Source organism: Carcharhinus amblyrhynchos, chromosome 15, assembly GCF_965287045.1.
Source record: "Carcharhinus amblyrhynchos chromosome 15, sCarAmb.v2.hapA, whole genome shotgun sequence".
In the NCBI taxonomy this organism is placed as follows: Eukaryota; Metazoa; Chordata; class Chondrichthyes; order Carcharhiniformes; family Carcharhinidae; genus Carcharhinus; species Carcharhinus amblyrhynchos.
The window spans coordinates 18,505,176-18,531,944 of NC_137338.1; the positions used below are offsets into that span (position 1 = coordinate 18,505,176).

General features: G+C 40.9%; 1 protein-coding gene across 1 annotated transcript in view; it reads right to left on the reverse strand.

Moving 5' to 3' along the window:
- Positions 1 to 26,769, reverse strand: part of LOC145353114 (E3 ubiquitin-protein ligase DZIP3-like) — a 141,331-nt gene that overhangs the window by 49,896 nt on the left and 64,666 nt on the right. Inside the window, exons 13-17 of the mRNA XM_080203487.1 lie at positions 14,342 to 14,505; positions 11,350 to 11,403; positions 10,679 to 10,828; positions 5,921 to 6,060; positions 664 to 732 (exon numbers count right to left, since the gene is read on the reverse strand). Coding sequence (XP_080059613.1) covers positions 664 to 732; positions 5,921 to 6,060; positions 10,679 to 10,828; positions 11,350 to 11,403; positions 14,342 to 14,505 — 577 coding nt within the window. The remainder of the gene's footprint in view (positions 1 to 663; positions 733 to 5,920; positions 6,061 to 10,678; positions 10,829 to 11,349; positions 11,404 to 14,341; positions 14,506 to 26,769) is intronic.

Consider the following 26,769-nt stretch of genomic DNA (forward strand, 5'->3'; position numbering starts at 1 on the left):
GCTGGTAAAATATTCCACTGATTTCTGTCACACTGTTAGTCTAGAGAAGGGATGGATCAACCGAAGACTGGCTAGCTGTATGCAGCAAAAATGTGCCTCTCTGAATCTTTTGTTTAGCTGCAATGCTTACGCGCATAGTTACGATGTGAGGAATGGAGAATAACAAAGGATGCTACACAAAACAGGCAATCTATCTTGCATTTAATATAAATGTTTTGACTTCGCTGTAATTTTATGACTGGATGTGCAAGAAGAATCACTGTCCTTGGCTATGTTGCACTACTAAAGGAGGTTTCTCTTTTAAAAAAATATGCCTTCATTCTTTTTATAATTCATGTACACATTTTTTGGGAAAATTGTTTTAATTGCTCCACAACAAACCTTCCACCATTTCTTTCCCCGCCCAAACATATGTTTTTTCTTTTCTGGGGGCAGAGAGAAAAAGGGGCTGCATGGACAAGTTGGGCCAAAGGGCCTGTTTCCATGCTGTAAATCTCTATGACTCTATGGTTCTTGAACCTCAAAAGTTCAACTAGCCTTGTCTAGAGTACAGATTTACCTTGGAATACTACATAAATTCAAACTCATTTCTGTTCACCGCAGGAGAATTACCAACAATATTTTAAAAATAATAGCTATCAAGGGTTAAAATACAGTACTTACTGTTCATTTTGGAGTTCTTTTCTTAATCTCTCAATTTCCTCATTCTTGTCATTCATTGATTTTTCATATCTGAAACAATAATGAAGTGCATAAGAAATCCCCACAAAAATCCCTGGAGAATTCTGAAATATCTATACCTTAACATATTTAACAGCTTTGTGCCTAGGGTATACATCTGGCATGCTGCGACTTACAAAGACATCACAACTTGCATCATATATCCATTGGGCAAAGTTTTCCACCTAGCTGAAATAAATAATTCTTCCAAAGGGAGTTAGCTTTTAATTATCACAAAAGTTGGCCTTTCTGCCTGCCTTCCCTGTCCAGGCTCTTTGCTAGAAAAATGAAAACTATTCTCACTGTGCCATGTACTTATTTTATTGTCTTAGATTGCACTATTCTGCAATTGAACAACTGGGGCTCGTTTTAGCTTTTAGCAATCACTGTCCATTTGTTTTGGCAAGCTAACAGTCAAATTTCATAGCCAAATGTATAACTGCAATCCAGTTAAGGATGGCAGGTTAGTTTCCAAGGCAGGAATATCATTAAGCGCTGACGAAGAGCAGCAGCCCCACCATCGGAGGTCAGTGTTGTTGATGAAGATGTGTGACAGAGAGAACCTGAAAGATGGAGGTGCCCTCTTAAAGCTGATAACATTTCTGCAATTAAAAACTGACCACAGTGGTCAGTTACAAGTCACGGCTTTGAAGATTGGGAGCAGAAGGTTTAAAGAGTCAACTGGAGTTTTGTACTCTTAACTGACGCGGGGAGGCCACCTCCATCCCCTGGCTGGGTTCTGGTCACTGCAGTTGACCCACCTGTCAACTGGAAAATTCCAAATGCCACTTGCAGGCAGGCAGCCATTTCTTACCCAAACTGGCATGTTCCAAAATGGGCTGTGGGTGGGAACATACCAGCAAACTGATAATGGGTGTCAGCTATTTGTGGGCTTGCCCGCCTCCTCATGCAATTGAAAATTCTGCAATATGCAAGAATTAAAAACAATTGTTGATTACTCACACATTTATAATGTTTTTGTGGTCTACAGATTTCAGAATGTGCATTAAGTCAAGAGGCGGATGCAATGAATTTCTTCATGGTAACTTAAATTCATTTCTCAAGAGAAGTTGAATGTTGAAACAACCTGTAACTATCACCTCTATCACTTATGTTATTTTGTCAGTTGAAACAGCTTCAGCCTTGATTTTTTTCCTGAGGTTATGGCAATAGTTTCATTCTGCAAACATTCCATCAACTGACTGGTAGCATGAATTGTTGGATTAAATCTGACTAGGTTAGACTCTCCTACTTATTGACTACAGCTCAACCTTCAAAGTCATTATTCCCACAAAACTCATCTCCAAACTCCGTGGCCTGGGCCTGGGCTCCTCCCTCTATGACTGGATCCTAAACTTCCCAACTCACAGACCATAATCACAAAGGATAGGCAACAACACCTCCTCCAAGATTATCCTCAAACCAGATGCCCCACAAGGCTGTGTTCTCAGCCCCCTACTTTACTCCTTATATACCAGAGTACAGGAATGAGATAAGAGAATCTGGTGAACTGCTACGGCAACAATAATCTCTTCCTCAACGTCAACAAAACGAAGGAAACTGTCATTGACTTCAGGAAACGTAAAGGAGAACGTGCCCCTGTCTACATCAACGGGGTGAAGTAGAAAGAATTCAAATCACCAACAACCTGTCCTGGTCCACCCCACCGTCCCCCCATGCCGACATTATAGTTAAGAAAGGCCACCAACGCCTCTACTTTCTCAGAAGACTAACGAAATTTGGCATGTCAGCTACTACTTTCACCAACTTTTACAGATGCACCATAGAAAGCATTCTTTCTCTTTGTATCAGAGCTTGGTATGGCTTCTGCTCTGCCCATCTCCGCAAGGAACTACAAAAGGTCATGAATATAGCCCAATCCATCACACAAACCAGATTTCCATCCATTGACTCTGCCTACACTTCCCACTACCTCAGCAAAGCAGCCAGCATAATTAAGGACCCCACACACTCCGCATATTCTCTCTTCCACCTTTTTCCTTCAGAAAAAAGATACAAAAGTCTGAGGTCACGTACCAACCAATTCAAGAACAGCCTCTTCCCTGTTGCTGTCTGACTTTTGAATGGATCTATCTGGCATTAAGTTGATCTTTCTCTACACCCTAGCTATGACTGTAACACTACATTCTGCTCTCTCTCGTTTCCTTTTCTATGAACGGTATGTTCTGCCTGTGTAGCACGCAAGAAACAATACTTTTCACTGTATGCTAATACATGCGACAATAATAAATCAAATCAAATCAAATCTTCCACAATCTAATTCAACTGACTTTGCAAACATCTAGTTATGCCTTTTCTTAAAGGAAGTAGGATAGCTATTCCTCGCTCAAGCCTTTTCTCTGTTCAGGGACTCATTGATTAACTTGTAAACCAAACTGCTCGTTGAGACCAAGTCTGAGGAAGACAATCCTTTACGTCTCGGAGGCAAGATAATGAATTCTTTATTTCCCCTTGTTATTGTGAAAAACAGTAATTATCATTGGCTTATTATCAATCTTCTCTTTGCCTCAGCTACTGCAAGGAGGGTCTTAATCTGTGTCAAATCACCTAATTGTTAAACAGAAGATTTGCATACAACTCAGAACTGTCAGACCCTCAGGCCACCTAAATGACATTCTGATTTTAACTCCAATATACAGGCTACCCTGCGTTCCTACTTAGTTTGACCGACAACTGAATACTGTCAATTTACAATCCCCCCGACACCACTTTACTGGACAAAGTATCTGGTAGTTACATGCATATCCATCACAGGCAAAACATCTATGTAATGCTGAAACTGGATCAAAAGAAGTTTGATTCTGCAAACATTCCATTAATTGACTGGTAGCATGAATTGTTGGATTAAATCTTACTAAGTTAGACTCTCTTCCAAGATCTAACTCAACTAACTTTACAGATGTCCAGTTATGCTTTTTCTCATAGGAAATAGGGTAGCTATACCACTTTCTGATAGTAAACGTGGAATTCCACCCCATATACAATGTGGTGGAAAGAAAAAGAACTTATGGAACATTGATAAAATCATTTAATTTTTTACCACAGTCAAGTTTCACATTGTGTATTGGAGATCTTAATTTCCCAGTCTGGATTAATTAAGTCAGTATTTTTTGGTAATGATGCAGTTAAACAAATAAATTAATTAGTGCTGCAGATTAATATTTTATTTTTTTTTCCTTTTCTATAATTTCTTTCTCAATTCAATCTTCTTTTTCTCTTTCTACTTCATTTTCAATACCTGATTTGACTCTGGATGAAATATCTTTACTGATACTACTTAGTTCTGATTGTGCTGCTCCATGATAGTTCTTCAATCTATTTCTGTTACAGTTCTTCAGTTGCTTGTCTTGTTCAGACAGGTTTCATTGAGAGAATGCTGTGCTTTTTTAATGGCTGATGCAAAGCATAGCATATTAGAACAAATCAACATGGGTTTATAAAGGGAAATCCTGTTTGACAAATATATTAGAGCTTTTGAGAATGTAATTAGTAGGGCAGATAAACACTGGTACTCTACATCTACTGGTTCCCCAGTGGATGCAGAATACCTGAATTTCCAAAGGCATTTGATAAGGTGCCAAACAAAACATTAATAGGCAAGATATGGACTCATGGAATTGGGGATAATATTTTAACAAGGATAGAGGATTGGTTTACAGATAGAAAGCAGAGTGTGGGCATAAATGAAGCAGCTGTTCAAGTTGGCAGGCTGTGAATAGTGGAGTGCCACAAGGATCAGTGCTGGGGCCTCAGCTATTTACAATCTATATTAATGACTTACATGAAGAGACAAAGAGTGATATATCAAAGTTTGCTGAGGATACCAAGCTAGCTGGGAAACTAAATTTTGTGGAAGAAACAGATAATGTCTATATACTTGCAGCCTAAGTGAGAGGACAAGATGGCAAATGGTGTAAAATGTACAAGTGCGAATTTATTTACTTTGATCATACAAATAAAAAAGCAGAATATTATTTAAAAGCTCTCAGAGTACTGAAGATCTATGTGGGCTAGGAGGTGGAAATAATTATGTATTGAAGAGACAGAAGGGTAATGAATATCTTAGGGAATGAACAAGTTACACTCTGAAACCAATCTTGACAATGCCAAGAAACCCAGTTGAAAATGTCTTGCTTTTTACTGTAAAACTGGGTATTGGAGGAGTGACACAAAACAGTGAACTCACTCAGTGGGTAGGGATTCACTCTTTCTAAGATGTACAACATGAATGAAAATCCACTATTAATTAAGTTACAAAGTACAGAATAAGGGCAGGCCATTCACTATGTCAACCCTGTTCACTCCAATTTGTAATATTACATATGGGCAAGAACATGGAAGTCCTTCCACTGACATTTGGTGAGTGAACCCCCAGCTGGGCAGGTTATGCATTGCTGCCACTTCCTGCAGCCAGCAACAACATCAAAAATATACAATTCAGCTTCAAGGCAGCCCCTTATAACATTGACAGAAAAAAGCTGGCATGCAAATCTATATTATAATAAATCAATATCAACCTATCTGATGCCTAAATCAGGTGTTAAAAGTAACCACATTTCATAAATGTGTTGGTTGAAACATCAAGTGAGTTAATAACACTCTCATATGATTACAGTGAGGGGACTTTTGATGTGGCCAATAACTTATCTAGAATAAATATAATTGCTGCCAGTTTTCCCTATTTTGCACATTTATTTGTTGCAGCCCCTGTTTCCTTGTCATGGTGGTGAGACACAATTCTGTGGGACAAAGAAGCACCTGCATAACTTTTATTCATGTCTCAGTTAAATGGTTCTGAAAAAGATTCTAAAATTTGAGAAAATTTAAACATTTGAGACAGAATAAAATTCTGTGCAAGTCAATACCTGTGTTGTTGATTGCATATACTCTTTTGTATGGGTAATTATTAATTTTGTACATTCTCTATTCACTAATTTTTATCTTGAACTACACGATCTACAACAAAACACTGTCCACCTTTTGGTGGAGGCAAGATTACATGTTGCAAGCTTGTATAAAAGAGTAATTGTTAATTCTGTGGCAAGTTATTCCCTTTTACTTAAACCGCACAGCACTTTGACATGCAGAGCAAAAGAAAGTTGGGCAACAGCTCAAATTTTAACAGTAATAATTGTTACAACCAATGCACAAATGCACTCTATTTAAAATGCTACAGTACCCTTCAAATTGAGATTTTTTGACTCTAATTTGTTCTTTGACTTTTATTATCTGCGTTTGATGGTTTTTCTGTTCTTGGAGCAACCTGTAAGATTCCTCCTGGAGTTGATGCTGGATGCTGACAATTTCTTGCTGGAGGCCCTGAGGGATGAAGAAAATTGTCTTTTAAATAAGTACATTAAGATAATCTGTAATTGAAACATGAACATTCTTGCAGAAGCGAATGATGAGGGTGGCCAAAGATAAAAATTTCTGAAAATTAATGGCCAAAAGTTTTGCGAAAGAATAAAGGTAATTATAGCACTTTTTTTTACTATGTGTAGTGAAATGTTTCTAAATTACTTAAGACAGGTAAAACTACTGAACTACAAGTGGGTCATGAGTTTTTGCTTTGTTCCTTTTCTACTACTATCAAGACTGTGGACCGATACCATTATCCTCAGTTCCCAGGGCAAACTCAATTCCACAGCCATTGATTTAATCCTTGAACCAGTCTGTTCTGACCCCACGATGAGTTTGTGACCAAATATCTGCATAATCATTCAATTTGCCCATTTCCACCTCTGTAACACTGCCAATCTTTATCCCAGCCTCAGCTCATCTGCCGCTGAAACCATAATCCACGTCTTTAGTTACCTATGCATTTGACTATTCCAGCAGAGTCCTGGCCAGCCTCCCCCATTCTCACCCCTGTAAACTTGAAGAGATCCAAAACTCTGCTGTTTGTATTTTTAATCACACTAAATCTATGTACCAATCACCCCTGTGCTCACTGACTTACACTGGGTCCTGGTTAAGCAACACCTCCACTTTAAAATTCTCATCCTTGTATTCAAATCCCTCCATGGCTAGACCCTCCTTATTTCTACAATGGTCGCCAGCTCTAGAACCCTCTAAAATATTTGCACTTTTAAAATTCTGGCTTCTTGAACATTCCTGATTTAAATTGTTTCACCGGTGGCAGTCACATTGTGGAGATGCTGACGTTGGACTGGGGTAAACACAGTAAGAAGTCTCACAACACCAGATAAAAGTCCAACAAGTTCATTTGCAGCAAATGCCACTAGCTTTTGGAACAAGTGATCAGAACTCCCATCTATCTGACTAAGGAACAGCCAGTTCCGAAAGCAAGTGGCATTTGCTACAAATAAACCTGTTGGACTTTAACCTAGTGTTGTATGACTTCTTACTGTGTTCACCAGTGGTGGCCAGTTCTTCAGCTGGCAAGGCCCTGAACTCTGGAATTCCCTCCATAAATCTTGCTGTCTCTCCTATCTCACTCTCTATTTTTAAGAGACTCCTTAATACCTAAGTCTATGGTCAAGCATTTGGTTATCATACCTAAGATTTCCTTCTGTGACTCAGTTTTATTTTAATGTTCCTGAGAAGCACCTAGGGTGTGTTATTACATTAAAGCCCCTTTATAAATACATATCACTGCACTGTATACAAGAATGTTGAACCATTGGGACTGATTTCTCCATTGTGGCAGCCACTATCTCCAAACTAATTTAAGCCACATTTCTAAAATTCATATTTTTGTCTCAGTTGGAAGAACAAACAGGTCCTTCGGCCCACAAGTTGTGCCGAACATATCTCTACCTACTAGGCTTACCTATAACCCTCAATCCTACTAAGTCCCATGTACTCATCCAGAAGTCTCTTAAAAGACCCTAACGAATCTGCCTCCACCACCACCGCCAGCAGCCGATTCCACCACCCTCTGAATGAAAAACTTACCCCTAACTACAAACTGGGCACACTGTCAACGCAATTGTTTATGCTAATTTTCAGTGATGCTGGTCAATAAAGCTGAGCAGTTTTAAAGAATACACAGGTTAGGGCACAAGTAGAGAAAATTCCTACAATCAAGTGCAGCATAACCTCATAGGTATGGGACCTCTGTATCCTCAGGCAAAGGTCAAATCCACAACATACAAAATTTAGTCTGATAGCATTGCAATTATCTGGCCAGCCATCTACTTTAATCTTTTTATCTTCTAATATTTAGCTTAATTGCAATTAGTTTCTGCTAATCCGGTGCAAGGCAGTGCACAAAATTATGCTAGTGATGCAAATAATTAAAAAAGAAAACATGAAACACTTCCAGTGGAAGCATTACATTTATTTTCATTATATTTATTTAATTACAGAAAGGAGTTGAAAATTATCTTTAAAACACTGTTCTGCACTGCATGTAAATTTCAGATAATTGCCCAGGCCATCAAATCCATACGTTCCAAATGGTACCCATTTGAAATATATTGTTGGGTGGTTAATGGGTTTAATGGATGGTTAAGGCAGAAAACAAAATTAAATATTGATACCCAGCATCACTTTGTGCTCTTTGCGAACTTAGCGATGTGAAATGGAGGATGTACTCTCATTAACAATTCCAGAAAATCTATTTTGATATTAAGCCCTTTCACTGGTTCATTACACTGATCACAGCAACAAATTCCTTCTGCAAGAATGTGTTTCAAATTTCCAAATTCTTATTAAAAGTTGCTTCTTCTATTAAATGCTTGGGATTGGGAGGGACCGGATTTCCTAGCATCCCCATGGTTGTTCTCTCATGTGATGGGAGGGGGTGGGGGGGAGCATGCCATTCACCGGAATTGCCTGGGATTTTCCACTGACTGCATCCCACGCTGCCACCGTCACCGGGACCAGAAGATCCCACCAGAGTGAACAGCCGGGAAATTCCAGCCCACATTCCTATATTAGGGATTTTAAAATTTAAATTGTGGTCCATTATTAGCACACTGCTTTTTTATCTCTGCCAGATGGATCTGGCTCCACCCAAATTTACTCTCCACTCACTTTTTGCTGATTCTAAGAGTACTTCATGACATTGGTGAGGGGAGTCTCAACACAGTCACTTAGTAAGCACTATGGGCTGGATTTTTTGGCGGGTTGGCAAGTCAGAGGATGGGAGTGGGGTGGCGGGGGTGAGCTTTAGAATTAGGAAACAGTCCTGGCACATACCCATCTAGCCCCTTCGCAATTACCAGTAGCAGGGGAGCCATCAGTCCAGTCTCCTGTGGAGACCAACTGAGGTCCATAAAGGCCAACTGTCGGTCATTCAAGGGTCTCCTCCCTTCGCTGTTGTGAGTTTACTTGTGATAAGAGAAGTCCATGCCAAGTTTGCAGACCAGCAGATTTCACTGATCAGGCTGGTGGCCAATCAAGGTGGGGTACCTCCTTTTGGGCCTCCTGTGCCCATTGGAGGGTCCTCCTCACCTCAAGGTGTTCTCAACCCCCACTTCCCATCTCCCACTGCCAGGTCCACTTTGGCCCCCACCTCTTCACCTGGACTTGCTAAACTGGCTTCAAGGAAACCCCCGACATACTTTAAAGTATGGCTTTATGTGACTGAGGGGTGAGCTAGCCAAGTGGAACTGGGTCTGCCTTGACATTTATGGGGTAGGGGGCCCTGTAAAACTCAATCCCATAAAATAGCATAATGTTGCATAAACTGGTATTCAACTGAATTCTTTCCTTCAGATAAGATATTAAACCAAGGCCCATTCAGTCCTCGCAGGTGGACGTAAAAGACCCCATGACACAATTCAAAGAAAGAAGTCTCACAACACCAGGTTAAAGTCCAACCAGTTTATTTGATAGTAATCCCACAAGCTTTCGGAAACGCTGTGGGATTACTATCAAATAAACTGGTTGGACTTTAACCTGGTGTTGTGAGACTTCTTACTGTATTTATCCCAGTCCAACGCCGGCATCTGTACATCCTGACTATTCAAAGAGCCAGGAATGTTCTCCATGGTGTCGTGACTCTATTGTCCTTCAACCAACACTACCAAAACTATTCTTTTCATACATGTTTGTGGGAGCTTGCTGTGCACACATTGGCTGCCATGTTTCCTACAACAATGATGGCATTTCCAAAGTATTGTATTAGCTGTAAAATACTTCGCAACATTCTGAGGTCATGAAGGACAATATTTAAATGCAATATTTTTCTTTTTTCATTTATCGAAAGTACTATAAGGTCCATTGTATGGAAATAAATAGCTCTGGTACAGATTTAGATTAAGACACATAAACATAACAAAGCATAGTTAGATTTGATATGGACAGTCAGTTTATTTTTCCTAAAGAGCATTAGTGAACAAGTTAGCTTTATATAATGATGCACCTGTTTTATGTTACTGATAGCAAATACTAAAAAATCTAAATTCAAATTGTCAAATTGCTATTGAATGTCAAGAGGCATTGGATAGACAAGTTTCGTCACAGGTTGAGTAACATCTGGTGACTTTAACAGGCACCTTTTTGTTGCATTTGGATGTTAGCGTGATATGATGCCACATGTGATGCCTAAACCTGGGTTAGTATTTAAATCAAGTATTTGTTCACATTCCAACATGCTCATTGATTAATCATTTTGGCAATAACACAAATTTCTACATCCTGCATTTGTCTTGAAGCATTGTATAGAATGTACCAGACATATCTTTGCAAACATAGGCACTTAAGGGGGAACTAGACAAACTTACGAGGAGAGATAGATTGTTACTATGTTGGACTAAATGAGAGAAGACAGAAGGAGGCTCATGTGGCCCATAAATACAACATGGACTGTTTGGGCCTGAAGGCCTGTTTCTGTGTCATATATCCTATGCAATCCTACCGAGGTAAAATGCAAAGCAAATGTCTTATTCCTTTAAACTAAAGCAACACTATAGCTTCATATTGGCCCTTCATGATACTTGTTTAATGATAAACATTAGGCACATACCACACACTGTTTCTCTTTCTCTTGGATTCTTTGTTTCCATGCTTTTATTTCAAGATGGCTTTCATTTTCTATTTGTTTGCAACTGTCACGCAGGTCCTCAATGGTATGCATCAATCCATTCCTCTCTTCCTCTATTTTCTTGAAAGTCTCCTACAGAGAAGAGTAGAACTTATTCTAATAAAAAGTTAATTGATTGAATTAAAATAACCTTTTTTTTGCAATTTTGAGAACTATGTATGAAATGTTATGAATGCCTTCTATATGGATCAACAAGAGACAGATTTTAAATGCTTATCTTTTCCATCACACGGTACATTACACGGCAAAATGAGGCCATGTTCAAACTAAGTGACAAACAGTTGGATTATCTGTGTACTAATGGTGAGAGTGTTTTCCACTTCTCACTTGACCAATCCCCATGGCCTCTCTGGCCATGGGTGGCAAAATAAGAGCAACTTCTGTGTTACTCTCAATCCCCTGTAGGAACTGAGTTGAAATTATTGAACTCATTTCACATAGGACCCACATAGAGAAGGCTTCACATCAGTTTAAGGTGAATTCAAACCCATATTGCCAAGGAGAATGAACAGCATGAAAACTGGGTTAACAATAATGGAGAAAGACAAAAAAAAACTGCATTGTGTTTCTAAAAAAGTAATTATTCAAACTACCTTGAAATCAACATCATCAGTGTTGACATAAGCATCAACCATTCCGTCCAAAATCTGCAAATTAAACAGAGCGCAAGTGAGACAGCAACACAGTATTTTTTACCTTTCTCTTCCAGCCCACAAGTAGACGCTACTTATTTTATAAAGTAGCCCATTTATTTGTTCATTCAGTTAATGATTTATTTGAACAATGGAATAAAATTGAACTGATGTGACATCTGAACATATTTTAGAAACATCACAAAGCACTTTGTGTTGTTACTATTGTTACATGGAATATCAGAATTTCCTGCTCTTTGAATAGTGCCATGACATTTTAAACATCTAACTGAGCCACTGGAACAGATGGATTTAAGATGCAGTTTAACATCTGACTTAAAAGACCGCTCCTCTAAGAATGCAACACTGCCTCGGTACCAGACTGAAATGTCAGCCATAACAATGTTTTGAAGTTCTGGACTAAGATTTGAGCTCATAAGTTTCTGACTCAAAGGCAAACCATGACCTTACCTAAATTGAACTGACAACTCAGGACATGAGAGCATAAAAGCAAATTACTGTGAATGCTGGAATCTGAAACAAAAACAGAAAATGCTGGAAAACCTCAGGAGGTCTGACGGCATCTGTGGAGAGAGAATAGAGCCAACGTTTCAACTCTGGATGATCCAAACTCAAAACATTAGCTCTATTCTCGCTCCCCAGGACATGAGAGCAGTTGCCTAATTTAGGGCATATACTTTGGTGCAGATTATATGGATGGCATGGAAAGGAAGAATCTCTTAGCTGTGCTGAATATTGTTAATACAAACTAGGCAGACAATATTGATGATATGTCAACCTACCTAATTAAATGAATTGGGGCACAAAAATAAAGGAGTAGCAAGGCTGTCAAATGCAACAGCATAAAAACAAGTGTTCCCTTCATTATAAAGTACTGTCTGAAAGGATTAGCGCCAACATTGATGGGTCAGAATTACTTGGGTGCCACCTAATGGCAAAGGGCTTTATCTCCAAGGGACAGAAAATAAAATGTACAATCCAACTGCACCAAGGATTCCTGTCAGTCATTCACGCCACATCATTCATGTGAAAAGGTTTGTTAGCTTTCCAGGATGGAGGAGGCAAGAATTCAGGTGGACAATAAAAATACAAATCTAACAACGTTCATGGGGTTAATGATGGAAACAGTAGCAGGACACTGGATTGCTATAGCTGCGACAACTATTAGAAACTCAATATATCTAGGACAAGGCAGTTAGCTTCACTGATACCTCAACCACTGAATTCAGCATCCACACCCACTACCACAGGCTCATTATGGTTGCGGTATGCAGGACACATCAAAACCATTTGCCAAACTGACCTCAACAACATCTCCCAACCTCCCAACAATTACCATGATAAAGGATAAGACTGAAATTGTCATAGACATCTTCACCTGCAGGCTCTTTACCAAGTCACAACTCATTCTGAGTTGAGCATACATTGCTGTTCTCTAATTGTTGCTGGGACATCATTTGAAAATTCCCTATACTGCACTTAACACCACTGCGGAAGCACTATTACTGAAGACTCCAGTGGTTCAGCAGTACCTCCTGACAACTAGAAACCCTGTGAGACTTGTGAACAAATTAACGTATGTTTGGAAAATAACCTTCATGTACAACTTGCAATTATATGAGATTCTGCACTGACGAATCTTACACGAACATCTTCTAAGTACACTGGGTGGAATTCTATTAAAAAATTCTAAGTGCCGAATTCGCATAAAAACTAGGATAAATCTCGCAGGTTTCTTTCTGCGGAAGTTTCAAAATGAATCTCCCACACTCTGTGCACTGTAGAGTGCACTAGTGTGATTCAGTGGGTGGGCCCTATTCCCGTTGGAGAGACTGGTAGCATAGCACTGAGCGGGCCACTGTGCATGCACCAATCTGTCAGAGTGGAGATTGGCACGAGTAGTAACCCCGCTCTGCCAGCCTCCTGATCGATTGCCAGCTCTGTGACCTTGCATCTCTGGCCAATCAACCCCACCCCCCAAACGGCCAGTCTCAACCACCCACGGCCTCAACTGCCCACCTTGATCTCTCACTCCCCTACCACGCAGTCCCAATCTTTCTCTCTCTACCCGCCCCACCCCGATCATTGGCCTCCCTCCCTCTGTCACCGCCGAGTGCAGAGTGGCAGTGGGACTTCCCACCCCCACTGATCTCCCCTCAGAGGCCTTGCCCCCATTAGACAGCGCCAAGGTGCCACCTGGGCATTGCCATTTCACTCTCCTGAGCAGTGCCAAGGGGCCAGGCTGGCACCACCAATCTAGGAATACCCAGGGGGCACCGCCTGTGCCCTCAACCTCCCTGGGAGGCCTCCATGGCCCCCTCTCATTCCAGTGGGGTCAGGCCACCAGCTCCCTGCTAGTAAGCCCCGTTGGAGTGAAACACTCCTGGTCAGAGGGCAGGAAGACTCTAGCGGGCCCAGAGACTTCAGTCCTGGGCCCACTAATAAGATGCTAATCTTCATTTGAACAAATTATACACCATTTCTGACACAGAGCTGAAGGCACCAGAAATCCAGCGGCCAGAGACTGGTGGAGACCAGTAGGAAGCCTATTAAGCAGCCTCGACTTGAGGTTCTTGGCCCACTGCGCTGCTTTATGTTTAACTCATTGGTATTCACTCACCCACTTTGAAATTAACTCAATGATACACATGTATATAGATATATGTGGATAGCTCCAGCTATATGTGACCCCACAACGGTTTATTCATTAACTGCAAATGTCAAACCAAGGCATCCACATAACCTTCCACGCAATTAGATTATAACACTTTAAAATGAGAATATAATAAAGTAAAGTTTAAAGTTTATTCAGTAGTCACAAGTAAGGCTTACATTAACACTGCTAGAAGTTACTGTGAAATTCTCCGATATATATCCCATAATGCAGCTGGTGTTGATAAAGAAATAGGATTTCACATTGTAAGCTACTTACCTTGATCTGGCTAGTCTCCTCATTTTCAGGTTCATCTTCACTTCTATTGTTGGAGTCACAGGATTCAGCTGGAGAAGTAGCAGAGACTAGAAGTGGTGAAGGTACCCTCTGATTATCCTTGAGATCAGATGTAATTGTTAAACTGTCCTGAACTGGTTTCAAACCTAGCACCAAAACAGAAAAAGAAATTTGAAAAACAAACGAAAAACTTATATCAAAACTATACTTCAAAGATTAAAACAAATATTATTTCCCAAGTCTTTGACTTAAAATGAACTCATGCCCTTTACTCCCTGAAGGCTGGTAAGAGGAGAAACATCTCATTCTCAGCTTGTCTCTCCCTGTGCCTATTTTTTCTTCCTATCCATTTCCTCAACAAATCTTTGTTTACTTTCATAATATAAGCTCTGCCCAAGATCCCAAGAAACTACAAAAAGTCATGAATGTAGCCCAATCCATCACACAAACCAGCCTCCCATCCACAGACTCTGTCGACACTTCCCATTGTCTCGGCAACGCAGCCAGCATAATTAAGGACTCCGCTCACCCCGGACATTCCCTCTTCCACCTTCCTCTATCAGGAAAAAGATACAAAAGTCTGAGGTCATGTACCAACTGACTCAAGAACAGCTTCTTTCCTGCTGCCATCAAACTTTTGAACAGATCTACCTTGCATTAAGTTGATCTTTCTCTACATCCTGGCAATGACTGTAACAATACATTTTGCATTCTTGTTTCCTTCTCAATGAACGGTATATTTTGTCTGTATACTGAGCAAGAAACAATACTTTTCACTGTGTGCTAATACAGTGACAATAATGCAAATCGAAACAAATCAAAAAATATAAGTTACTTGGTCAGGGCATCAACCTTTTCAAACTACAAAAACAGAAATTAGATAGTTGGCGTAGAATTTTACAGATGTTTGTTTGAAAATTGAAATTAAAAATGAAGTAGTTTTTTTGTGCCTTTCATTCCACTGTCAGCTGAATGATTTTTCTGATGTTTACAGATTCAAAAACAGTTAATAAGAAATAGGAATAGTAGGCCATTCAGCCCACACTGCCTTCTCCATCATTCAATAAGATCTGACTTTTTTATTTCACTTTCCCATTTTCTGCCCCAGGTCCCCTAACCCTCACTCCCTTTGGTTCAAAAATCTAACATTCAATGACTCACTCTCCACAGCTCTCCAGGGTAGAGAATTCCAAAGACTAACGGCCATCTGAGAAAAGAAACTCTTTGTTATCTCCCACTTAAACAGGAGACCCCTTATTTCAAACTGTATCCTTCCTAGTTCTAGATTCCCCCACGAAGGGAAACACGCTCTCAACATTCACCCAGTGAAGCCCCCTAAGAATTTTAAATAAACACAAAATACTGTGGATGCTGGAATTGGAAACAAAACCAAAAAAATGCTGGAAAATCTCAGCAGGTCTGACAGCATCTGTGGAGAGACAGTAGAGCCAACATTTCGAGTCTAAATGACCCTTTGTCAGAGCTGAATCTTAAATGTTCCAATAAGATTATCTTTCATTCTTCTAATTCCAATGATTATCGGCCCATCCTGCTCAGCCTCTTCTCGTCTGTTCATCACAGGAATCAGCTGAGTGGACCAGCTCTGAGCTACTTCCATGCAAGTATGTGCCTCCTGAAGAAAGGAGACCAAAACTATAAACAGTATTTTAGATGTGGTCTGATCAATGTCCTCTCAAATTGCAACAAAACTTCCTTATTTTTATAATCAATCCCCTTTGCAATAACGGCCAAAAGCTGAAACTGGGGTGTAATCTATATACTTGCCATTTTATTGCAACACACAGACACAGATACATACTGTCAAGTTTTTAAAATGTCATAAGAACATAATAAGAACATAAGAAATAGAAGCAGGAGTAGGCCATCTAGCCCTTCGAGCCTGCCCCGCCATTCAATAAGATCATGGCTGATCTGAAGTGGCTCAGTTCCACTTTCCCGCTTTCTCCCCATAACCCTTAATTCCCTTGTCTACCAAAAACCTATCCACCCGTGTCTTAAGTACATTTAGCGAGGTAGCCTCTACCACATCAACGGGCAGAGAATTCCAGAGATTCACCAGCCTTTGAGTGAAGAAGTTCCTCCTTAACTCTGTTCTAAACTGCATCCCCCTTATCTTGAGGCTGTGCCCTCTAGTCCTGCTGTCCTTTCTGAGCAGGAAGAATCACTCTACCTCTACCCTATCCATCCCCTTCATTATCTTATACGTCTCTATAAGATCTCCCCTCATCCTTCTAAATTCCAAAGAGTACAAACCCAGTCTATTCAGCCTCTCTTCATAGTTCAACCCCCTCATCTCCGGTATCAGCCTAGTGAACCTCCTCTGCATTACAAATTTTACCAAAATGGAACTTTAAATAATTTAATTCAAATTTTAAAAGAAACCTTAACTGAGCTGAAACTATCATCAATGCAACTAGTTGAATGATTTTAATCTATCCTAGGATAGATTTTCAAGCTCCACAATCCAAGACCAGAACACAGCTTTGGGTTCAAATATCAAGTTCCTGACCAGTCATTTTGTAGCGACTGAGGCTTCAAGTAAATACTTCATGAAGGCACAAATAATAATATCATTGTTCGATTTAAACATATAGAAGCTTAGGTAAAAATGGGTTTAAACATAGAGAATGAACTTAAGCATACATTGACAGTAAGATTACAGCGCATAAGGAAGGGAAGAGAAGAAACAGAGAGAGAAAAATAAAGAGACATCATTTGAACTAAACAACTGCACTTTTACTGTGGCATGGACCATGAGAAGACAGAAATAGCACTGCCTGGCAGCACCTTGAAGACTTAATTAAAATAACTCGGAGGGAGAGACCAGAAGTCTGAAAATAAGAAAAATCAGAAAAATGAGAAAGTGAGAATAATGATGTCTACCAACAGTTAGGCTTGTACTTGTCCATTTAAGGGTTTTTTTATGGGGTAAGTTGCTGAAAGTGTCCCAAGGTGTGTAGGTTTTTTTTATTATTTACTAGTGTAAAATTATGGGTAAAATTATACCACTAATTGAGCTGGGTGAGGATGACTGTATTTTTCAAACATCTGTGTTTTTCTCATTTAAGATTCCAGGGACAGGAATGGGACATCTGAGACCTAAATAAACACAGCAAAGATGCGCAGGGTAGGTTGACTGGCCATGCTAAATTGCCCCCTTGGCGTCCAAAGATGTGTAGGATTTTATTTTGCATAATTATTTGTGTCACAGGTAGGCTTATATTCACACTGCAATGAAATCACTGAAAATCCCCCAGTCACCACGCTCTGGTGCCTGTTCGGGTGCACTGAGGAAGAATTTAGCATGGCCAATGCATCTAACCAGCCTGCCTTTCGGACTGTGGGAGGAACCTCACACAAACATGGGGAGAATGTGCAGACTTTGCACAGTGACCCAAACTGGGAATCGAACCCGGGCCCCTGCCACTCTGAGCCAGTTGTCTAACCACTGGTTAGGGAGATTAGCGGGGTAAATACTTGGGGATACGAGGACAGGGTCTGGGTCGGACACTCTGTTGGAGGGTCGGTGCAGATTCGATGGACCGCATCACCTCCTGCTGTACTGTAGGGATACTATGATTCTTTAGCCAATCAGTTTGTAGGATTGTGAAATTAACAACATAAGGACTGAGAAGGAAGTATAAATTAGTGAGTGACTGGCAGTAATTAACCATTATAAGGTTCATAGAGGACTGTAACTAAAATGGACAAGATAACTTTCTATGATGAGTTAAGTTCATAACTCCACACAAGTACAGCAATTTCAATCCATTCAACACATTTGGATACTGAGGCAGATAGTAAGGTACTGTTTTCAGAAAGTTAATGATGGAGCCAATTGGGAAAGCAATCTTTGGATTTTTGAGTTTAATGGCTTACCTGACCCTTGCTTGAAACTGCTGTGGCATTTTCATGTAAATAATAACAGTAAGGCGAACCGCACTTGCTATTTTGACAAGAAAATTTGGGCCATTGTCATGCTGTTGCTGATTTCACGTAACAACCAGCTGGCTAACAAAGATGTTGAAAAATACTGTTTAAAAAATGTTTAATCTGTTATTTCACACTTTTTCATACATGTTGGAGCAGTTCTCCCACCCTGCTGTTCTACTACAGTGGGGTGGGAGAATCTCACGGCTGGGCATGCACGACGTTCCTGCTGTGCGGATAACTCCCGGTGCAAGGTTTCCGGTGCCACCAGATCCATGCTGGAAACTGGTAGGAAGAGAGGTAAGTCATTTAAATCTTTATTAGCAGGGTTGGGTTCCCAGCTCCCCAGAAGTGGGGAGCTACTCTGAACCTGCCTGGAATGAAACATTCTGGTGGGGTGGGAGATGCTCGCAAGTCTGGAGAATTCAGTCCCAAGCACGCTAGTTACACTAAAATTAGATTTACGTGAAATCAGCAACCCGGGGGGGGGCCACTGCCACTGTCCATTGGGATCAATGAGGCAGGAGGGAGGCCACGTTTGGGTAGGCTTGGGAGGGGTCTGCCTGCAGGGTTGGCTGCACTACATGGGGTTGGGAGGAAAGGAGTATTTACTCCAAACCAGTCATGCTCAAGTTTATTCTGAAGAAGTAAAAAGGGTCCAACAAGTTGCATCCCTAATAATTTTAATTGTAAATGCATGCCTCCGAGGTCTGTTCCAGGGGCACTCCTGGGTAGGGGCTGCCAAGACTCCATAGTTGTCAGTCCTCTGATTGGGCAGTGGCATTGACTGCATCCCCACTCCCACCTTCCTTAATAGGAGGACAAGCATTGAGGCACTGCAGACAATTAGGGGTCCACCTCCAGACAGATTGTGTCATCAGCTGCACTGCCAGAACATGCAGACTCAGGTCCATCCATTTGTTATGACATTAGGGTCCTGAAGTTCATGGGAAAATCCAACATAAATTGCAAAAAAAACACTAATACCTAGAAATTAAGTCATGCAGACAAAAGGAGCACACAAGCCTTTTATTTATATAAAAAGCTAAGGGTGCAATTCTCCCAAAAGTTTTGGTTTTGTTCTCAGCTGGAAACCATTGAGGTCCCCACTGGGAGGGTCAACACGATTTAAGTCACAATTTAATGACACTGAGAAGCTTCTCTGTTGCTAAGGGAGATTCCCACCGACTTCTCCCACACTTACAATTATTCTTGAAGTGGAGACCTAATGGTGCCAGCGAGACCAGCTCCATAGAGACTGGGGCACTTTTTAAAGGGCACCCCAATCTCAAAGTTAAGTTGAAGGTCTCTCCCAACCCTCCCCAGGCATCTCCTCACCCCCACCCGCCTTCCACACCAGCATCAGAGCATTGCCCCTCCCCCCATTCTAGCGGGTGAAACCCCACTAGAGGCTCCGCCCCTTTCAGAAGCCTCTTTGAGGCCTTGCCTCCTTCAGGCTACACCTCTTGCCACTGCCAACCTGGCACTGTCAGGGTTAATGCCTAATGCCAGGGCCCTGGCCAGCCATATTCCCAACCGTTCCGGAGTTTCAATTGCTTCTGAGCCCCTTGGTGTGGCCATGACAACTGGTCTCCATTTGCGGACACCAGTAGTTATTTGTGCCAGGTTGCCGCTGCACTCGAGGGTCAGTGAATTGCCGGAGCTGGGATGATCTGGCTCTAAACAGGTCCCACATAATTAAATGATTATTTAAATATGCTAATGTCGTTCATGCCCTCACTGGGCATGAACCAAATTACATCGGGACACGGGGGCTGGGAGAATCCCGAAAGGGTTCTCTCTGGTATTAAACGTGCTATGGCCTCTCCCCTGCAATTCTCTGGTCCCTTACAGCTGCAGCTCAATCTGTGCATGAGTACACACAGTTGGAGATTCATGGCCTAAGTTCTATCTGTTCATCATTATACATTGTGTCAAGTATTTGTATGTCCTATTTTTCTCTAACACTCCAGTCATAGTCAAACATTTTCCCATTCAGGCAGATTCATTTTGCCACACTAGCTGTGCTTTTCTTCCCAGGTGACTGACTTCAGGTCTACCAGCCCTGATTTTCACTTTTTCCAACAGCTGCAGCACACCTTAGGGAAGTAAATTAAAGCAAGTTACAAACGATCAAACAAGATATGTGTATAGGGTGGGGCTTTTAAAAATTGTCAACTAGCATCCTTTGCCATTAGAAACTCTTACGCCTTCCAGCTGCTGCACGCAACTCCCTTCCTAATGGATGCAAAACCATCTTAAGATGTGTTGCAATTCACCTCTATCTCTCATGATAAGAATCTACCAATGTCTTTCCAACAACTTAACTGATTGCCAGTCAAGCAAAATCAAGGCTTGATCTTCAGGTACATTTTTAGCATTTAATAACAAATTAGATGGGTGGCTGAAAGAAATGCGAGTAAAGGGATTTCAAAACAGGGAACGTATATGGGATTAGGACCAATTCCTCAATGGAGGGATAAATATTAAGAACAACAGGTCAGTCTGAATAGCCTGATTTGTCATCTAATTGTTATGTGAAGCTTCAGAGCCTGACCTGTAACTGACCCCAGGATTCATTTCTAAATTGAAAAGCAATTAAATACCTTCTAATCTTAAAAGGACATTTAGATTCTATTCCACATAATGTTATTGTCCTGTACTTCTAAAATGGGAGAGTTGCCTCCTTTTTTTTCTCTTTTTCCTCCATTCTTTGTGCAATTATTCTCAATTACGACAGTGATATGTTTAGTGGTGAGTATTATATGATTCTGTGTATACGATGTATAAGTTTAGAATGATACATGGGAGTCTTACTGGCAATCCAGGGGTCTGTTCCAAATATGTTTTATTGATTTTTAGCTATATTGCTTTAGTTGGCAGCTGCAGTGACATTGATGACTGTTGATGAAAGATTTGAAAACGATAGCTAACGCAGCCAGAAAGATCCCCTTTGCAAAGGTTACAGCAGACTAGCAGCAGATTTCCAGACAGCTTTTGGCAGTAAATATTCTTGGCAAAGAAGCAGATTTCAAAGAATTCCCTTCATTCAGATTTAATGAAGATACAACATTTTCTAACTGGCCAATTTTCAACCGTACCAAAAATCACATTAATCTGGCGTGATGGAACCGGGAAGCAAGTCAGAGAAAGGTAGGCAGCAGGCAGCCTGTCATTAACCTCAGATTGGCATTAACATCAAATTCGGAGTTTCCCCAAATCTGAGTGCCAATTATTGCTATTGTAAGCCAAAAGAGAAAATGCTGGAAAATCTCAGCAGGTCTGACAGCATCTGTAAGGAGAGAAAAGAGCTGATGTTTCAAGTCCAGATGACCCTTTGTCAAAGCTTTGACAATAACTTACATTCAGACTATTAAAATGCAAGGACAATTATAGGGAGCTTTAATATGGGGTTAAACACAATGACAGAAACATGGAGGAAACTGATCCTGTGAGTGAAAAGTTCTGTGGGTGAGAACATGTCACCTACAAGCACATTGAACCAAATTTTACAATCAGTCTCTTCAGCTGTAAAAAAAAAGTCCAAAAGAGAACTAGAAATAGATGAACAGCTACAATGAAAATGTATCTGTTCCATGCTACCTGCTGATATTCTGCAACAGCACATCAAGGTACTCTACACGTTAGAAACAATATTTACCACTCCTTTTGACGGAAATCACAAAGCTGAAGTAACTGTAAATTTTTAACACTTATCCAGTTGCAGAAAAGCAACAATAAAAATGATGTATTTATATTGCAGTTGACTGTCCGAGATATTGTTTACCTTGCCTTGTTTGAACTGCAATTTTGATTCACTAGAGAAAGAACTCATTAATCCAGCCACTGGTACATGCAAACCAGTACGCATCAATGAAAGACCCAATCCAGATAAATTGAGAGGGCTGGTGGCAGATACAGCATTTGACTGTAAAGCCACCCATCAAATCTAAAACAAAGGGTGATCAACCTGCATTGTGGTGACCCCTTGCAATATAACAGGGGAAATCTGTAGAGGAAAGGAGAGAGCACTGCATCTACCGAGTGTTCATGTCCTGTGGTTGAAATTTACCTGCTCAGAGAAGGGGAGCTTGATCATCTGCATGCTGAATGTTTACATCAATTTCATGTAGATTTATTCAGTGCTTAAGAAGAGATAATTCAAGCTTTTCTTAAATCAAGTCTGCATGAGCAGATGGTGCAATGCAGCATCCTCGACATTTGGGAGATTAAATGTAGACTGCGTGATAACTTTGCGGAACACCTTTGCTCGGCCTGCAAGCACGAACTCAACCTTCCTGTGGCTTGCCATTTCAACTCAGCAAGTTGCTCTCATACCTACAGGTCTTTCCTTAGCCTGGTGCAATGTCCTGGTGAAATCCAACGCAAACTGGAGGTGCAATACATTATCTTCAGATAAGGCACATTACAGTTCTTTGGACTCAATGCTGGGGATGGCACGGTGGCACAGTGGTTAAGAACATAAGAATATAAGAAATAGGAGCAGGAGTAGGCCACCTAGCCCTTTGAGCCTGCCCTGCCATTCAATAAGATCATGGCTGATCTGAAGTGGATCAGTTCCACTTACCCGCCTGCTCCCCATAACCTTTAATTCCCTTATCAATCAGAACACTGCTGCCTCACGGTGCCAGGGACCCAGGTTTGACTCCCGACTTGGGTCACTGTCTGTGTGGAGTTTACACGTTCTTCTTGTGTCTGCGTGGGTTTCCTTTGGGTGCTTCGGTTTCCTCCCACAGTCCAAAGATGTGCTGGTTAGGTGTGTTGGCCATGATAAATTTTCCTGAACAGATGCCAGAGTGTGGCAACTAGAGGATTTTCACAGTAACTTCATTGCAGTGTTAATGTAAGCCTACTTGTGGCTAATAAATAAATAAATAAACAAACAAACAAACCTTTTAGACTGTGACATTCTTCTCCATTTTTACTCTTTTTCTATATCTCAAGCATTTTTGTTCCTGTACAAAAATCCTTCCCCCTGCGCCAGGCTTTCTGTTACTTGTTCTTAAGTTTTGCTACATCTTTGTTGCAATCTCTCCCAGCTCCCACTAATCACTGTTCCAGCTCTTCCAACCTCTCTCATATATAATCATAATTTTCCAACTCTGCTTCTGAAGGAGGCTGACGTGGACTTGAAATGTTAACTGTGTTTTCTCACCCTATACGGATGCTGCCAGAGTTGCTGAGATTTTCCAGCTTTCTCAATTTTTGTTTCCGATTCCACCATCCAGAATATTTTGCTATTTTTCTGCATGAGCACTGTTGTGAAGCAGCAACCGGTTGGGGTTTGTGGCACTGTTCAAGATGCAATATGTGTGCACCTTTATAATTCATCATTTAATTAGGGATATTACTATGCCCAATCATTTTCAGATGCTTCATCACTGACCATCCTCCAGGTCACTGGGTCAGAAATGGGAATGTTCTTTGATGATTGTGCAAAATTCGGTACAATTCGTAACTCCTCAGATACTGAAACAGGCCATTTCTAATACAACAAGACTTGGACAACGTTTAGACATGGGCTGATAAAGAAGGAAGTAGCATTTGCACCACTTAAGTGGCAAGCAATGACCACCTCCAACAAGACAGAATCTAATTATCACCCCTTGACATTCAATGACATCGCCACCACTGAATTCCCCCATTATAAACCTCCTGAGGGGTTATCAGAAACTGAACTGAATGCACCATGTAAGTACGGGGACTACAAAAATATGTTAGAGACTAGGAATTCTGTGATGTGCAATTCATCTCCTGATTCCCCGGAACCTGTTCAGCATCTACAAAGCACAAGTCAGGAGTGTAATGGAATACTCTTCACTTACCTGGATAAGTGCAGCTCCAGCAGTAATCAAGAAGCTCGACACCATCCAGGTCAAAACAGCCTGCTTGATTGACACTCCTTCCACAAATATTCACTCCCTCCACCATTGATGAGCAGTGTGCACTATCTACAAGATCATAGAAATCATAGAAACCTTACAGTGCAGAAGGAGGTCATTTGGCCCATTGAGACTGCACCGACAACAATTCCACCCAGGCCCTATCCCCATAACCCTACATACTTGCCCCGCTACTCCCTCTAATCTAGGCATCCCAGGACACTAAGGGGAAATTTAGCATGGTCAATCAACCTAAACTGCACATCTTTGGACTGTGGGAGGAAACCACAGCACCCAGAAAAAACCCACACGGACACGAGGAGAATGTGCAAACTCCACGCAAACAGTGACCCAAGCCAGGAATCAAACCCAGGTCCCTGGAGCTGTGAGGCAGCAGTGCTAACCACTGTGCCACCATGCCACCGCTGTACTGCTCCTTGGGCAGCCTTCCAAACCAAAACCACTATCATCCAGAAGGACAAGGGCAGAAGACATATGGGAACACCATCACTGCAAGTTCCCTCCAAAACACAAATTATACTGACTTGGAAACATATCGCTGTTCCTTCACCACTGCTTGGTCAAAACCCTTGAAGTCCCTCTCTGACAGCACTGTTAGGGTACCTACACCACACAGACTGTAACAGTTTAAGAAATCATAGTATCTCTACAGTGCAGAAGGAGGCCAGTCGACCCATCGAGCCTGCATTGACAACAATTCCACACAGACCCTATCCCTGTGACCCCAAGTATTTACCCCTGACATTAAGGGGCAATCATCCTAACCTGCACATTTTTGGAGTGTAGGAGGAAACAGGAGCACCTGGAGGAAACACGTGCAGACATGGGGAGAATGTGCAAACTCCACACACACACACACACACACACACACACACACACACACACACACACACACACACACACAGTGACCCAAGCCAGGAATCGAACCCGGACCCCTGGCGCCGTAAGGCAGCAGTGCTAGCCAATTTCCCACCATGCCGCCTATGTTCACCAAATCTCCTGAAGGACAATTATGAATGGGCAACAAATGCTGGCCTAGTCAGCAATGCCCTCACCCTGTGAAATGTAGATTCCACCCTCCCCAAGATGATAACGTGTAGCTGTTACTAACATAATTTTGTAATACAAATGCTTTAAGCTGTTTTTTGGAGTTTGGTGTAATATAATTTTTATTTGCATGCAAAATTGATCACATCTAATTTAGAACCTTGTCATCCATGGATTATAAATCCACCATCACTATGGAAAATAAAATTCATATCACATCTAGTTGAAGAAACTAATACCATGGCAAAAATTTGCTTGGATACTGTTAGACTAATCATACCGCTAAATTAATCAGGAGAAATAAAAGAGATTCAGAGATACTATGGATGAATTATGCATTCAAACCTGTTTCATATAATCTCTCTAGTTGATAAGCTGTTTTGCCTTATGAATGCATTAGTGGAGATAACGGAAAAGGCTGTAGATTTCTACAGCTCTGCAGCATTGTTGCTTGAATATTTTCTTCACAGTTTCGTGAAGTTTCTTAAAAAGAAAACCAGGCTGCAATAGACAACATGATGGTTAAGAATGATATCAAAATCATGCTGAGTAGAGCAGTTACTGTCAGAGTCTGGTGTCACGTATACGAACGACCGTGCCACCCAGTGGAACTGCTTATGAGTGATCAGCTCCTTGATGGTGGGCAAGTCAGCTTGGAAGCGGCTGCTGCTGTTGGACTACTTTTCTTGTTATTGAATTTGGAGGATCTTTCAAAGACAGTCTTGGTGGTACTTGTCCCAGTGTTCTGTGATGCTTGCTGTAGGTCGCCAAGTCTCTAACATACAGGAGAATGGGGATCACTGCTATCTGGTAAACTATGACTTTAGTCTTGGGTTTGAAATTTTACTCCTCAAAAGACTCTTATTCAATTGGCCAAAGACTGAGCTGACACATTGGAGATGATTTTTGTCTAAATTTATTTTCAACAAGAGGAAGCTCACAAGATATGGAAAATGGTCTGCATTCATAATCGATGGGGTAGATGTTGTACTGTGGGAGCAGGTTGGAAAAGGACCTTGGTTTTCTATTTATTTAGTGAAGGGCCCATTCCCTCATATACTTCAGAGAAGGAATTGATTATCTCCACATCTGTGGATAATTTGCTGGAGATAAATTTCGTATTGCAGCAAGGAAAATAGAAGAGAGTCTTTAACAAGAGATTTGAGAAAATGTTTCTAATATGTAAATGTATCTTGAATTGTAACAGGTTATGAGAGAGAAATATTGTTGCTTTACTCTGCGTTTTAAAGAAACAAGATCATTGTTTCTGTGATTAAATGTAAAACTGCTGATGTAGAATTAAATCATATGAATATGGTATCAGAATGGTTAGATTATCACCCTTTGATTATTCATCATCCTAAATAATGCCAGCTATGACAAATCACTTTGCATCCAAATTATAATTATGGTAAATCAGTAAGCAAAGAAGGAAAATGCTGCCACTACTAAAAATCTGAAAGAAAAACAGAAAATGTTGGAAAATCT